This window comes from Aulostomus chinensis, chromosome 19, assembly GCF_037954235.1.
Source record: "Aulostomus chinensis isolate RoL2024-O1b breed Wild chromosome 19, RoL_Achi_v1.0, whole genome shotgun sequence".
NCBI classification, from domain to species: domain Eukaryota; kingdom Metazoa; phylum Chordata; class Actinopteri; order Syngnathiformes; family Aulostomidae; genus Aulostomus; species Aulostomus chinensis.
Window position 1 is genome coordinate 20,620,304 of NC_141338.1, and position 15,270 is coordinate 20,635,573.

At 49.5% G+C, this 15,270-nt stretch overlaps 1 protein-coding gene and 1 long non-coding RNA gene across 3 annotated transcripts; one reads left to right on the forward strand and one right to left on the reverse strand.

The window, feature by feature from the left end:
• Positions 1-401: 401 nt before the first annotated feature.
• Positions 402-13,315, reverse strand: nars1 (asparaginyl-tRNA synthetase 1). Of its 2 annotated transcripts, none has more exons than XM_086187301.1 (15): positions 13,132-13,315; positions 11,996-12,078; positions 11,837-11,902; positions 9,632-9,724; positions 9,415-9,504; positions 8,294-8,372; positions 8,140-8,210; positions 7,757-7,843; positions 6,980-7,201; positions 6,517-6,716; positions 3,511-3,646; positions 2,957-3,070; positions 1,913-2,044; positions 1,431-1,562; positions 402-1,209 (listed from the first exon to the last, which is right to left on the reverse strand). In XM_086187301.1, exons 1-15 carry the CDS (start codon positions 13,172-13,174, stop codon positions 1,078-1,080), a joined length of 1,680 nt encoding a protein of 559 aa, XP_086043427.1. In that variant the 5' UTR covers positions 13,175-13,315; the 3' UTR covers positions 402-1,077. The 2 variants fall into 2 exon arrangements, with proteins under 2 accessions (XP_086043427.1, XP_086043428.1); XM_086187302.1 differs by having other exon boundaries at positions 13,153-13,309.
• LOC147244347 (uncharacterized) lies at positions 11,338-14,834 on the forward strand. Its single transcript, XR_015110379.1, has 3 exons — positions 11,338-11,384; positions 13,648-13,729; positions 14,222-14,834. It is a non-coding gene; the product is annotated as an uncharacterized LOC147244347 (long non-coding RNA).
• The last annotated feature ends 436 nt before the right edge of the window (positions 14,835-15,270 follow it).

The following is a 15,270-nucleotide window of genomic DNA, read 5'->3' on the forward strand; positions in this document are numbered from 1 at the left end:
CCCCGCAAAAAAAGGTGCAGGTTCCTTTGAGCTGCTTCTGTTTGTAATTTGATGTCAAAAGTTCTTCCTTCTTCCTTTAAGGATGCAAGAACAAAAGCCAACAAGGAAGCAACAATTTGAAGACACAGCCAGAGGCAGAGGGAGGGACACAGCCAGAGGCAGAGGGAGGGACACAGCCAGAGGCAGAGGGAGGGACACAGCCAGAGGCAGAGGGAGGGACACAGCCAGAGACAGGGACAGGGACACAGCAAGAGACAGAGAGGGAACGACAGAGTGAGAGATAGACTGAGGCAGAGAGTTCTGCAGTGGCACCAGTTCTTCTCACCCTGTGTATTTTTGTAAGCGAACACGTTTGTGGGGCCGTTGGGACACTCAGACTGAAGACAAAATCTGCCACGCCGGCGTGTTTCAAGTCAGGTTTAATTGGTTTCAGAAGACGAAGCAGATCAGAGATGAGAGGCTGAAGCCGACACGACAACTGAGAAATCTCCAGGTTTTCAGACAGGTGGAGGTGCGGTTACAGAGGGGCACCTGCTGCTGGCGTTAGCCACGCTGATGAACATGCTCACCAAAACAGATTTAGAGGAAACAAATGATCGTCCAATATTCAGGTGCAAAAAAAAAAAACTACACAAAACAGAAGTTTATCTAGAACCTGTTTGAGTGTCTCACACCAGAAGTTTCTTTCCTTTCATTTTTCCAGCCACATTGTTGCTGTTCTTCCTTCCTGTGGACGACTGGAGCAGTGAGTTGCAGAGCTAAACTGAACTGGAGGCTGGACAGCGGTGCTGCTGCACGTTCAGGACATTCTGGAGGACGCTGACGGTTCTTCAGGACTCGTACAATCACAGGGAACTAGTGAGCTGACAACTGTTAGATGAGCAGATATTCAAGTGACGGATGAATCAGGTGAGATTTCTAACTGCCTGTGGCGGCGTCTCAGTGGCGTTGTTAACCCGGCAGAGTTAAACACAGAAAATAGATCAGCAAGAGGAACTAATTCAATTCTGAGTGACTTGACCGATATTGCAGTGAAACTATGAATTGAAGCCACGTGGCGGTCGGCAGGACGGGCGCTCAGGGGCGGCAGCGCTGGATGAACCGTGGGTACAGGCAGACGTCTCTGATGTGATGTCTGTTCAGCAGCCAGGTGAGGAACCGCTCCAGACCCAATCCATAGCCCCCGTGAGGACACGTGCCGTACTTCCTCTGAAACACAAACAAGCACTTCTTGAAGGACGCGTACACCAAAGCGCCAACCAGCAGCCTCGTGACGCCGCTGCTCCTGCCAGTCAAACTCCACCTGCAGGATTCAACTCCATCTAAAATCAACACGACTCCGGTGCTGTCATACCAACTCTTAATAGTTGCAGGGGAAGTGAGTCCTTTTGGGCAAAGGTGTAAAAAACGATGAGTCATCACGCCGTTACCTGGTCGGTGTACCAGTAGTACGGGGTTGGGTCGATGCCCTCCCTCTTGTAACCCTCCAGCAGCTCCTCAGCATCCCAAATACGCATGGAGCCTCCCACGATCTCCCCAACGTTTGGCATCAGCACGTCCACCTGAGGACGGACACGCCAGTCAGGGAACAACATGGCCTGAGACACGCTAGTCAGGTAGACCAGGTCCTTCACTAGACCCAGGAGCCCCCCTCCATCAAACGTCAGCAGATGTGGTATTTGATCGATCAATGGTGGCTGTCATTGATAAATGATTAGATAGTTGGAGGAGGCGTGGCTGAGAGGAGGAGGAGCCACAGACGCGCCACTGGGCCCATCAGAACATCAATCACATCCTGATCAGCTCAGTGAGGTGTCACCAATGTTCTGGGCTGAGCGTCACATTGGTCTTGTAGCCCTCCGACTCCAGCAGCTCTTTGCTGCAGGCCACGCTCCTGTGATGATGTACGCACCGACTCGGTGAGGCGCCGGTCCTCCGGGCAGCGCTGCATGTAGAAGGACTTGATCTCCGCCGGGAAACGACACAGCAGGATGGTCTCGTTGATGGTGTCGGTCATCAGCCTCTCGGGAGCCTCAGGGATGTCCTGAAACACACCAACAGCACAACACAGCCTGTTAACACACACACACGCGCACACACACACACACACAACCCCAACGGGATGACACAAACGCCTTACTGATGTTTCAGGATGACACACACGTTTAAATGAGAAGATACTATGATGTCATGACCCACACAGCCAGAGGCCCACAAACAAGAGTGATGACAGTCACATGTTTGTGGCATCATCTGTCCCAAGTAAAGACAACAGTGACCTCCACAGGTGAGTCTGAGAAGTGCAGTCTCAGACCATCTGACGGATCAGTAGACGTGTCACGAGGACAGACTGCACGGACGTACACGAACAGAATCCCGTTTCATGAGTGCCGACCTCAGGAACGCTGTCAGCACCTGCTTCATATCTGAGAAGTTCGCCAGGTCAGCTGCAGTGAACCAACCCTCATAAATGTCGTGTGCCACGACTCAATCTAGCGAATACAAAGATCCGTTGTGGCGGTGGCAGTTGGCACATGGACCTGTCAGCTGCTGACGCAGCAGTTCTGACTTCCTGGGACTTTAACCAACTCAGCTTGAGCAATAAAGTGTGATAACGTGGTTGATTTCCCTGGATGTGCTTAACTTATTGACCTGTTTTGACAAAGATGAGGAGGAAGCAGGTTCACCTGAACCACTGAAGCTCCAAGCAAAAACACCACTCTGGCGTCTAAGCAACCAAATATTTCTGTGCGTGCTTCCATTCTTGTTAGCATCTAATGCCTTCCAATGAATCTCTGTCCTCTAGAACACAGGGCTGTTGCTGAAGAACAGGCCGCGGAGGTTTAATTGGCCAGGCTCAGAACAAACATCACACGCCTACAAAGTCGGGCGTCACGTGGTTCGGTTCGACTGGAGTGGCAGGGAGGAAACCTATTCAGACACTCAGCATCGTCACCTCTCCAAACTCGTAGTAGGAGCCGTCGTCCTTCTTGATGTCGTGTTCCCGGAGCCACTCGATGGCTTCGGTGTAGTTCATCCTCTTGAACGGCCTCTTGGGGGGTTTGAAGTTCTGGGAAACATAAAGTCAGTACGAACGTTAGTATAAAAGACAGACGTCTGTGTGCTGTTGAAGGTCACGTGATGAGCTGATGAGCTGGCGTCCAGGAGTCAGCGCTGCTTCTCCGGACAGCTTCACCTTTAACTCCTCCTGCTCCAGGCTGAGTCTCATCATGCGCTGGGCGAACACTACGTATACTCATTAACTCCATCAATCAGTGTAGCAGTGATGTGGGCTGGTGTGTGTACTTGATGCAGTATAATTGAGGCTTCAGTACTTCTAAGGAACTACAGGACGAGGTCAATGCACTTCGCTTTTCTCTGTGGTTGAAAGGCAACACCAAACTCGCAATGCTACAGTGCCAGGCTGTCATTTACCTCCTCGCCAGCATCTTCACACTTAAATACTTTCAAATCCAGATAGACAAGTCTGAGTGTTGTAGGTTGCAGTACCGGGTTGATGTCGTAGAGCAGCTGTGCAGCAGGTGATTTCAGCACTCGGTCCACCACGTCACACACCAGGTCCTCCAGTCTGCTCAGCAGGTCCTCAAAGGAGATAAAGGGACACTCGGCCTCGATGTGAGTGTACCTGAACACACAATGCGTCGGTCACCGTAGCACCTATGGAATAACCCCCATGGAGCCCACGCACAAGATGGCAAACAGTGTGCAGGGGCGAAACGGGCTGACATCTTCAGCTGTGTACGTAGCATCCACAGTGTGGCTTGGAGGTCCACCTGCTCCGGCCAGAGTCTTTATAGCCAGACGTGTTTGCAGTGTAAAAGATGGCTGCATCGTCAAGAGGTGACAAATGAACCACCACGATTCACTGGACGCACGCGGCATGACGTTGTGGTTTCACCGTCGCTGGGAGCGTCAACACTTGACTACTGAGCACATATAGCATTTATTCTGTTTAAGGTTTCATTACTGAACTGAACCCATGCGGGAACTTGGTGCGGACACGTCGTAGGTTCATGAGACGCAAGTACTATTCCACGGGTCCAAACTACTTGTGGCATGTCGACGGCTTTGACCAAACAAAACCATTTGGCATGGCGATATCTGGCTGCATAGACAGGTTCTCCCGCAGAATTGTGTGGCCCAAATGTGGACCTACAAACAACAACAACAACAACAACTCTGAAGTATTAAAAAAACAACTTCATCAACTGTATTAGACGTGTCGGCGTTATTCCCATGAGACTGTGCACCGACGGTGGAACAGAGAACAGGACAATAGCCACCCTCGTTAGTTATCAACGGTTTGAAAATAGTCCCTTATGATTTCAATTAGGGATGCACGATACCACTTTTTTTACAGACTGAGTACAAGTACGAGTACGAGTGCTTACATTTGGGTACCTGCCGATACAGAGTACCGATACGAGTACTTAGCTGGGAATGTCATATCTCTGCTCCAGTATACCGAGAACACGCCGAAAACTCACATTGTCAACAACCGAAAATGGCTGGTCATCGAGAGCAATATATCGGGTAAGAGCCTCTGTTATTTTCACCGCCAGCGGGTTGTCTCCGGATATTTTTTCTCTCTTTGCTAGCGTTTGCTGCAAAGTTGGTTGTTGTTGCTTGCCGGAATTCACGAACTCCCGGAACTCGTCGGCGTGTTGGTTCTTCGGGTGTTAAATCAAGTTGCTCGCGTTGTAAGCGCTGCTGTTCGTCCCTCCTCTCGAGATTTCCCACGGGCATAATTGGCAGTTAGCTTTGCTTTTGTCGCTGTCGTTTCCCTTGAAATAGTTCCATACTGCGGACATCTCTACTCCCTTTGCTGCCTTCCTGCTGTGCTGAGCCAATGTTGGTTGTCTGCGTCCACTTTAAGGGGGCGCATCCTTTGTGCATCATAAGTGTGCGTCGTGTTTTGGCTTCTGTCTTTCAGACGCGCCGCCGTCATATGTGCTTAGGCAAGAGTGGTATCGGAGTTCTTTTGCGAGTACAAGTACGCACATGGAGTATCAGTGCCGATACCGGTATCGGGGCATCCCTAATTTCGATATCCTCTTCCATCCTTTAAACTCAGTTTAAAATCTGCGTGAGGACGCAGCTGAGAGCAGTACGCAAAAGGAACAGGAAGTGACATAATTGAACTGTCGCCAAACTTGGGTTCCTCCAATCACAAACAAGAATGTTGCCCCTACCCCTTCAGTAATTTGAAATGTTTGTGTTTTGTGAAATGTTGTTGTGTTTTGTCCCTCAGGGTTGCTGTGTTTTATTTCCTTCTTCAGGAAAACCAACGTTAATCATAAGTTGCATAAGTTGCAACATTAAACACGCTCACACCAATTTACCCAGAATGCAGCTGACCTGCTGGAGCAGACTGGTACTTTAGTCTGTCACTGACTACCATCACAAGCAGGACTCAGGCTACACAGGTTTACTGGTGAAGAGGTGGAGCAGCCCAGTTCTGTCCCAGTTCTTTATGAAGACGCAGAACAAAGCATAGCTCAAACAAATCCTCTGATGAGCGTTGGTCCAGAAAACCACACAACAGGCTGCTTCCTGGGAGTCACACCAGTTTAACCATCTGCCAGTGTCACGGGGGAATCACTGCAGCTGTCTTTACACGTCATCTTCTCAGCTCCACTTACACTCCAAAATAAACCAAAAACATTTTGGAGTCAGGAAGAGAAGCCGCCATCCAGGAGAGAGTGCAGTATCAGTAAGTAATATTGAGTAATTTTAAAATATGAATGTATTAGAAATATTTAAGGATCGACATCTGAGAAAAAAAAGGCTTTTATGGCCTGTTAAAGACGACGCCCTGTGACGTCCCTGCGCTGTCACCTCCTTCTTCCTCACCTGCCCCCGGAGCAAACCCTGTGCCCTGATTGGCCTCCTTCCCAGCCAATCCAGTCAGCTAGTGGCACCCGGGAGGAGTCAAAAGGAGAGCGGGGCCAGACGCTGGGGGCGACTGCACGGTGGCGGACGTCGTCCCTCACGTGGCTCCATGAAGCAGTAAAGCAGCAGCTTAGCGTGATCTTGAGATCGGGTTGGTGTGGTGTGGCGGTTGAGGTGAGGCTGGTGAGCCCCTCCTGTTTGTTTTGGGTTTGTTTACACGTTGGTTTCCTATCTGTGTTGCCCTGCGTGGCTGGTCGCTCCGGTGGAGCAGTTTTGTTTCATCGTTATTCATCCGAGTCGCATTTCTGTTCTTTTGCCCTGCGTGGAGTTGTTTTTATTTTCTTGTGGTTAGCTCCGGTTTTTGGCCCTGCGTGGCCGCAGTTCCTTTTATTTTCTTTTGCCCTGACAACGCATGTGGCGAGTACCATTGACATCTGGCAATAAAGCTGCCCCGCTATAATAGCACTGGATCTTCCCGTGTTATGTCTCCTTGTCCCTAACCGAGCCCAGTCGTAACACGGCCAAATTCCTGACCCAGACACAGTGCATTAGAGGAGTCTGGACCCGGCGGAGGGATACTGAGTTCCTCCACGGCGTACTCACTCAGAGAGGTGTCTGCGTGTGCGGGACTGCTCAGCTCGGTACGACTGGGCGATGCAGAAGGTGTCTCCCAGCGCAGGAATGCAGGTCTCCAAGTACAGCTGGGAGGACTGCGTCAGGTACGCCTGCTCACCGAAGTAGTTGAGATTGAAGAGGGTGGAGCCCCCCTCCACCTGGGTCTGCACCAGGGTCGGGGGAGTGATCTGCAGCCAGGACAAACAACACTGGTTAGAGAGCTCACAGCTTTCACGACTGCAACACAATGAACTGACACCAGCAGCCACGACCCTCCACCAGAGCAGGTGCTTCAACTCTTTAAACGCTAAACAGTGAGGGGGTCCACCACGCTAGAGCTGAATCCAACATGGACCCCAAACCCTTCTCACTTCTTTCTTTCTCTATGTATTAAATCAACACCACGCCCAAACATCCCATGACTGCAGTCGACCTCAGTGGTCTGCTTCACCTCATAGTATCCACGGTCGAACAAATGGTCCCTGAAGCACTGCGTGACGGTGGACCGGACTCGGAGGATCTTGGAGACGTTCTCTCCTCTGATCAACATGTGTCGGTTGTTCAGCTGAACGTCCACGTCCGACTCTTCGTTCAGCAGGTTGTCGGCACCACCGGCTGGAGCCAAGCCCACCAGCTCCCAGAAGTCACAATGGAGCTCGTGTCCTCCGGGTGCCTGAGGAGAAGTTCACCATGGTGACGTCTGACTGTCAGCACAACTGACATCTGCGTATGTAGTCTGGACAGTCAAAGCCACCATCAATGAGGGGTTCTACTTTGGAATTCATTTTATTCTTGTTTTGTTCTGATCCTCCACGTTACACAACAGAGTCTCTCGGCAGGTGTCAGTGTTCACCAGGTGTAAAAGTGAACAATGTCAGGTTGAACTGGTTTCATGTTTGTTCACAGGACTGTGGCTGTAGCGCCAAGTGACACTTGAAGCTCCAGGCACCACACGTTCACCAGTGGTGATGTGCAGGGTTCACAAGTCATGTGTCCAGAGAATTATCAATCAAAGCAACTTCTAGTGATGTCAGGTCAGGTGATGTGAAGTGAAGTGTGTGTGTGTGTGTGTGTGATCCGGTTTAACTGACACCAACTACCACAGGAGCAAGAGACACAGGTAGGAAATATGGGTAACACACCTGAGTAAGTGTCACAGTAACCAGGTCACTACGGTGCATGTGAACATGTGTGTGTGTATCACAGGTTTTTGCTGGTGTGTGTTTACCTGTTTTCCCTCAGGAACAGGCGTCACCATGCCGTAGAGAGCTACCGTGCTCTCCGTGGACAGCACCATGGCGTTGTAGCACTGGCACTGAAGACCACACACACACACACACACATATTATTACAGTGTGATGAAAACCTCTGTTCTTTGTGTCACTGTGATTCTTTCACTATCATTCTAAGTAAGAGCAAAAATCAATTTAGCACTTTGTTGTTGCAGAAGCTCTGTTGGTACATCTGAAAAGTTAAAAACGTCAAACCTTCCTTACATGGACACTGCTTAAATCCACAGCTCTTATGACAGAATATCAACGGATACCAAAATGAAAAGCGGTGATGTCACTGATCAATATCCTACAAGTGAGATCATTGATAAAGTTGTACCAGTTTATCAGACAGGACGCACTGAAGGAAACCAGTTCCATCTCTCAGCACAATGAACATCAGGTTCTTGCCTGCCAACAAAGAAACACATTTTCAATCTTTCAAAATGACTCTGAGCCACGAGAGGTGAAAGGTGAGCATCCACACTCCTCACCCTGTCTCCTGAGGCGATGAACCCAGCCGAACACTTTGACTCTCTGGCCTCGCTTTGGTCCCAGCTGATGGATTTTCACCTGTAAGCAGTCAAATAATTCCAATACTGCAGGGTTGCGTCAAGTAGGGTTGGGCGGTGTCCTCTATTCTAAGAGCATCCAGTCGCCTTTGAAGGGGATCGTTGATTTACAGTCCACTCGTGCACAGGTGGGAGGAGTCACGTAAGAGACGGGCAGCAAGCACGACGGATAGAGAAGCTGATTTAGTGGCAAAGAAAAATGCCGCAATGCAACTAGAAGAGTTAGGACGTAAATTAATAAAACCCATGAGAAGTGGTCCAAGTGTGTAACTGGTCAGGTGACTGGGATCGTTATTACTGACGGACGGAACGTCGCAGTTACCAACCTTTGTTTCATGTGTTCCATCTCTGTAGTTCTTCATTTTGAGTCAGGTTTGATATGAAGCTAATGATGCTAACAGCAACATTCATGCTGCTGACTCACTGTCCCTCCCACGCGGGGGGGGGGGGGGGGCAAAGTACACAGGCCCAGTAGTTGAGTGAAAGCACATTACTGTAGAAATACTCCTGGTCAGTCATTACTCCTCTCTGGTTAAGACACTGAAGTATCCAAAATTATTTTTCCTAAAAAGGTTAGTGTACCTTTGAATACCTCAGTATTTCTACTTTTTTAAAATTAAGTAGAAATTTGACAGAAATACTTATGATACCAAAAATCACTGTAAGTTTGACTGAAAGTATTTACACTCTGACTCAAGTATGGGGTTGTGTGCTTTGTGCCACCACTGGTCCCAGGCCGCTAAACCACCTCAAGCTAGTACGCTAACACTCCTCGCCAGTCCTTGTTAATGGCAGCATTTACAGAGGGGATGAACTACAAACATGGCAGCACAGATGGTCAAGTGAACAGCAACTCCATTACAGCCGGACCAGCAAAAGTTCAAATGCAGTCGAGCATTTCAACCAGTAGAGAGCAGTCACGGTAGCAATTTATAGCACAAAATGTGAGCGAATCAAATCCTACACATATCAGTTTGGACACTAATACTCTACACAGCAGGTGTGTGTGTGTGTGTGTGTGTGTGTCCTGTCACAAGACTCACTGCTTCAGGTTCAGGTAGGCTGGGGTCCTTCTGAATAATGATCTTCTTGGCTTCCTCCAGGTTCTTCTCTCTCCTCTCGATGTCCTCCACCTGAACATAGAACACACACACACACACACACACACACACACACACACACATACCATTACTGACCCCAGCACAGATTAAGTTACCCTGAACACAATGATGAATGAGGGACACACACACACACACACACCTCTTTCTTGTCCTTGGACTCGTTCTTCGTCTGCTCCCTGTTGAAGGCCTTCTTTGTGTTCTTCATCTGCGTCTTTGAGATCACGGCCCAACGCTGAGGAAGACATCAGACATCGGGGGCACAAAGACAAATGAAACAGGGTCTTAGCTGACAGCAGAACAACAGAATCGGAGGAATCAAAATAATAACTTCAATTAATTAATAAGTCTGTTTTTTTTTTTTTTTTTTTAGGGAGGTCCTTGTCTCAGGGTTCTACAACCTGGTTCTGCTGTTTGTCTGCAGCGATTCGCCAGCCAGAGGAAATCACTAACCGGAACATGACCACTAGGATAAAACACATCGGCAGGATGTTTTGTGCTGTCACGTGTTGCCCAGTCCAGGTCTTCTGTGGTTGGAATCGACCATCTGCCCCATGACGCTGTGAGGGCTTTAGAACCCGTCAACATCGCTGGTTCAGGGTGCTCCAACTCTAAATATATTTGATATTCACAGCTGCAGGACTGAAAACATGTCAAACTGCTTTGATTTTTTTTACTTGCATTGCAATGTGATTAGCAATACTGGAGCAAATGTTTCCGTCATTATTTTCATTGAAAACCCTGTTAACAGGCCTATGGTATGATTTTTGTGGGTTATGATAAGGAGACCAGGAGGTGTGGCCCCGTGGATGCTGAGTTAGCTTGCAGCAGTAGCTAGCACGAGCCCCATTGAAGTCTACCCATCTCACACTGCAAAATGCGAGCCCCGCCTGTCAGGAACCAGGGCGAGCACAGCAGAAGCTGCTGGAGGCTCACGTCTGCCTGCTTGTGTGTAGCTGGCGTCACATTTGATCGCAGAGACCTCACGTCCCTGGAACAGCCTGGAACGCTTGTTGGGGATCAAGACTCAGTGCTGTTTGTGTTTCTGTGACTTGAGTGATAACTGGTTCAGTCTCACTGGATGCGTCCAAGTTTTCCCTTTTCAAGATGGATTATTTGAAAATCCTCTGGTTGTACTGGACATTAGCCAGAACCAAGCCTTCGAAGCGTCACGGACAGAAGATTTTATTTTGCTGCATCTTGTTTAAAGACAGGAAGAAAGCGACAGCATCTCTGGGACACACATCTCAGTGACCTGCACTGCCAACACCCAGGATGCACTGATCCAAAATCAGGCTTCTAGAAGCTCCTCTTCACACCTGCCAGCGTTCGTGAGGTGATTGACAGCAATGGCAACACAAACACGTGAGCACATTCCCAGCGAGTCATTGCAGCCTGACAGCTGCAGGCTGTGTCAGACTTCTTCACAGAGAAATGACACCACAGCTGTGAGTGCAGCGAAGTGCTTGTATGACTTGCAGGTATCAGGTTTTGACTCTTACCTACAGTGGCTTGCTTAAGTATTCTTAACCCTTGAACTTTTCCACATTTTGTCACGTTACCACCACAAACATGAACATATCTAATTGGCATTTTAGGTGAAAGACCAGCACAAAGTGGCACACAGTTGTGCAGTAAAAAGGAAATTATAAATGATTTTAATTTTTCTACAAATAAAAAAGTGAAAAGTGCGGTGTGCAAAAGTGTTCTGCCCCTTTTCTCTGAGTGCAACCTTCAGAAGCTGCCTGATCGAAAGCTGACCTGATGAGCAAATAGAGTCCACCTGTGTGAGATCTGATCTCAGTACAAATCCAGCTGCTCTGTGACGCCTCCGCTTTGTTGAGAGCACACTGGGGAGCAAACAGCATCATGAAGTCAAGGAACACATCAGACAGGTCAGGGAGAAATTTGTGGAGAAGTTTCAAGCAGGTTGGGCTATAAAAAGATTTCCCAGGCTTTGAACATCTCACGGAGCACTGTTCAATCATTCATCCTGAAATGGAGAGTACGGCACAACTACAAACCTACCAAGACACGGCCGTCCACCTAAACCTACAGGCCCAACAAGGAGAGCACTGACCAGAGGTGCAGCCAAGAGGCCCATGGAGACTCTGGACGAACTGCAGAGGTCAGGCGGGGGAATCTGTCCACAGGACAACTGCTGGTCCTGCACGGCACAAATCTGGCCTTTTTCCTTTTTGGTTTGTCACATAAAATTCCAGTACTTGTTCGTGGTCGTAATGTGACAAAATGTGGAAAAGTTCGAGAGGCCAGAATACTTCTGCAAGCCGCTGCAAAGCAACAGAAAATAAAGGAAAGGTAAACACTCCTGCTGTGGTGCACCAACCTCGCCCTCTGTCTGCGAGTCCACGTAGATGGTCGGGAACGGCTCCTTCCCAGCAAACATCAGAGCCTGTGAGGGTTTGATGACAAACGTGAGCTGCTACCGACACCATCAGTGACATCATCCACCAGCACGTGCAGACGTAGCCACACGGCTGCTTACCTTGAGTGGAGTTTTGAAGGGTTTTTGCTCGGAGCCGTCTCCATCCTGGTCGCTGCCACACTTGTCAGACACATACAGCTCACCTGAGAAGCAGATGCAGGTGATTAGCTTCTGGAAATGTTGGCAGCATCGCAGCCTCCATTTCTGTGACAGATTCAATGAAACTTTGTTATGATCCTGGTGAAGCAAGTTCACGGCAGAGCTGTGAGCTCACACGGCTGACTGGACTGCGTTCTCTCCTGTGGCCAGCAGGGGGGGCCCTCACTGGCTGCACCAAATGAGCCAAGACTTCAGAGCCACTGGTCAGCAGAAGCAGCTCCAGTCATGAGTTCATGGCCTCGGAGCTGTAACACCAGGCGACCGGGCCGCATGGAGAACCCAGGCCTGTTCTCCGTCTAGCTTGCGTGACCCGTGTCCAAGCATTCTGCTGGTTCAGTTATTGTTTTCTCTCTAGCTTGTATGGCAGACTTCTATCCTACACAATTCCTGGATGGAGCCCAAACTTGAGCACAGCAGCACAACGATGCAGCTGCTTGGAACCAGCTGGTGCCAGTTCGCTATCACCAAAACCTCAAGGTGCGAGTGGGACGCACTCCTCTCAGAACCCTCACCTCTCTGCCACACATGACCGTTCCAGACCCCACGATGTCATCAGCACAGTGGGAGCAAGTGACAGCCAACCAGCAAACTAAGAGTCGTCATTTTGCCTTTAAACAGAGATGAAACGTAACAAGTCAGAACCACCCGAGTGTCGGGGTGGTCCGCGTCCCACGGCGACACGCCGGGACCAGAAAGTGAAACCATGTGTGGAGTCTCATTTTCAGAAATCTCAACTCATGACTGGCTGTGGAGGCCGGTTAAGACACCGGGAGCCCGAGGATACGCCCCGGAGCCGCGACCTCACAGCTGCCGCCTCCAGGACTTCTTCTACACTCCCATTTCCCTGACTAGCAAGTGTCCCCGGTTCTTCTACTCGTCTTGTACCCGTTCCAACCCGTCGCCGGGTCACGGGCCGCCGAGTGAATGGCCGTGAACCAGTGGAAGCAGCGTCCGCTAGCATGCTAACTGCTAGCGCTCCTCCACATGATGCAATACGTGGGACACAGGTCTCCGCCTCAGGCTCGCTACCTCCTTACCAACGGAGACTTCTTCCACACCTTTGGCTAGTTCCGTCGCCATCGCTGCCGCAGTCCGCCAAGGACGGGTCTAGGCTGGTACAGGTAGAGAGGGGAAACCGAGGACGTGTTGGAGCGGCTGTCAGTGGCGTCCGCTCGACAGCAAGCGTGCTTCCTCTTCTTCTTCTGCCGGTTTATAACAGGGTAGACACCCTCGGCTCACTGCTGCTCCCTGCAGGACGGCCCGAACTGACCCACAGCAGCAAACCTTCGATGTAGGTGTGGGTTCAGTACTCCGGCTCCTCCTCCCACTCCTCTGTTCTGTCCCCCACAGTGGTGTTATTCCTGTATCCTGGTTATAGTTCTCATGACCAGGCTCAGGCCAGACCATCTCAGAACAAGTTCTTCTGTCTGCCTCACCGTGACTGCTTCAGGATATCCTGGACTTGTGTAGTTCCCCTCTTCCCAGGGGCATACCTTCATCTGCAGCTCCTATCTTTAATATTTGATAGTAATCTGATATCCTATCTCACACAGCTCCAGCCTCCTACGCTAAGATCTCACAACGGCAGTCAGGCCTAGCTTTCGACTGACCTCCTAACGACCTTCAGAGCAGCGGGTGAGTCAGAGAGACGAGAACTATGTTGAACTCTAGAATCAAAGGATGAACTGAAACGTTTTGGTGGTCAAAGGTCAGTGTCCCATGAACAACATTTCTGGAATGCCTTAAGGAAAGTTCTGCAATATAATACAATTATCTACTCAGATTCAGGGATGACCTGATAGAACTTGTGGAGGTCAAAGGTCAATGTCACAATGACACAATGAGGCGTACAACCACAATACTCAGCTCACCGCCTCATGTTTGCAGTTCAGGATTTTATACACAAATGAAGAATTCATAAAAGGAGCAAGAATAAAGTCAGGGATGGATTTTGTTGTCCAAGCCCCCCACGGTGCCGTCAGCCACATGACGAGCTGCCTCGCTCCACCCTCTGGTATTTTGTAGCTTTCACATACACAGGGAGATCGGTGACTGGGAAGAGTTTCTCATCGTAAACCTCCAGCTGCACGCATGCTCGGCTCACTGTTGTCGTCTGGGTTTCAATAGAACTGCTTGGAAACTCTGGGAGACAGAACAACGAAGGAGCGCGTGCTGCAACTCTGGTGGTGAGAACATGACACAGCACAGAGCGGCGGCTCACAGGGATTTATGTCATCTTCCTACTCCTGGACCTGATCTGGGAAAATGACCCTACACAGCTGAGTGGCAGCTGGCCCTCATTGGTGGCTTACACAACGTGGCGTTTCTGTCTGAAGGTACGGTTTGTTCTCAAGCAAACCTGACTAAGAACATGCTGTTGTGGGAAGATCAAAGCCTTTCCTGCAGAATCAGCCAGCTCCTCCACAGAACACATGATCTGATGCAGAGAGCCGGTCCGAGACCCCCCAGCAAACTAGATGGTTCACCTCTGATACATTAATGAGCTAGTCCTTGAGCAAGATACTGAACCCATAATTGCTCCTGATGAGTAGGTTGGCGCCTTGCATGGCAGCCTCCACCATCAGTGTGTGAGTGTGTGTGGATGAGATGAAGATAAAGTGTTTTTGTTTTTTGTGCCGGTAAGGTAGAAAAGCGTTATATAAAATTGAGTCCGTTTACCATTCACCTGAATCTGAGAAAACAATGAAACATATTGCAAAATAAATGCACCGCATCCCTATGCCCATTTTGAGCACAATAAAAGGAGATGTATTGCCAGTGGGTTATCAGTAGTTTCTGCAGAACTGCTCAGACTTTGTACTCTGCAATAACAACCCCTCCCTAATGTTAGAGAGAACACTTCCTGGTGTCTGGTTTACCCTTTCAGATCGCTACGAAGGGGGCCGTCTAATGAGCTGCTCCTGGGCCTGGTGTGGTCCATCAGCAGTATAAGAGGCGCACAGAACCAGCTGGGTCTCTCTACTCCACACTATGCAGCAGTTTCGTTTTGTTTCTGTTCCTCCTGTCACACACACATATGCATCCACACGCCTACACTACCGACCGCTGACACAGATAGCCTTACTTTTCTTTGATTTATCTAAAAAAACACATCTTCTTGTAACCTTGTCTCCTCTCCCATTTTTTTTTTACAACCTCTGAGCCGGGTTGTAACA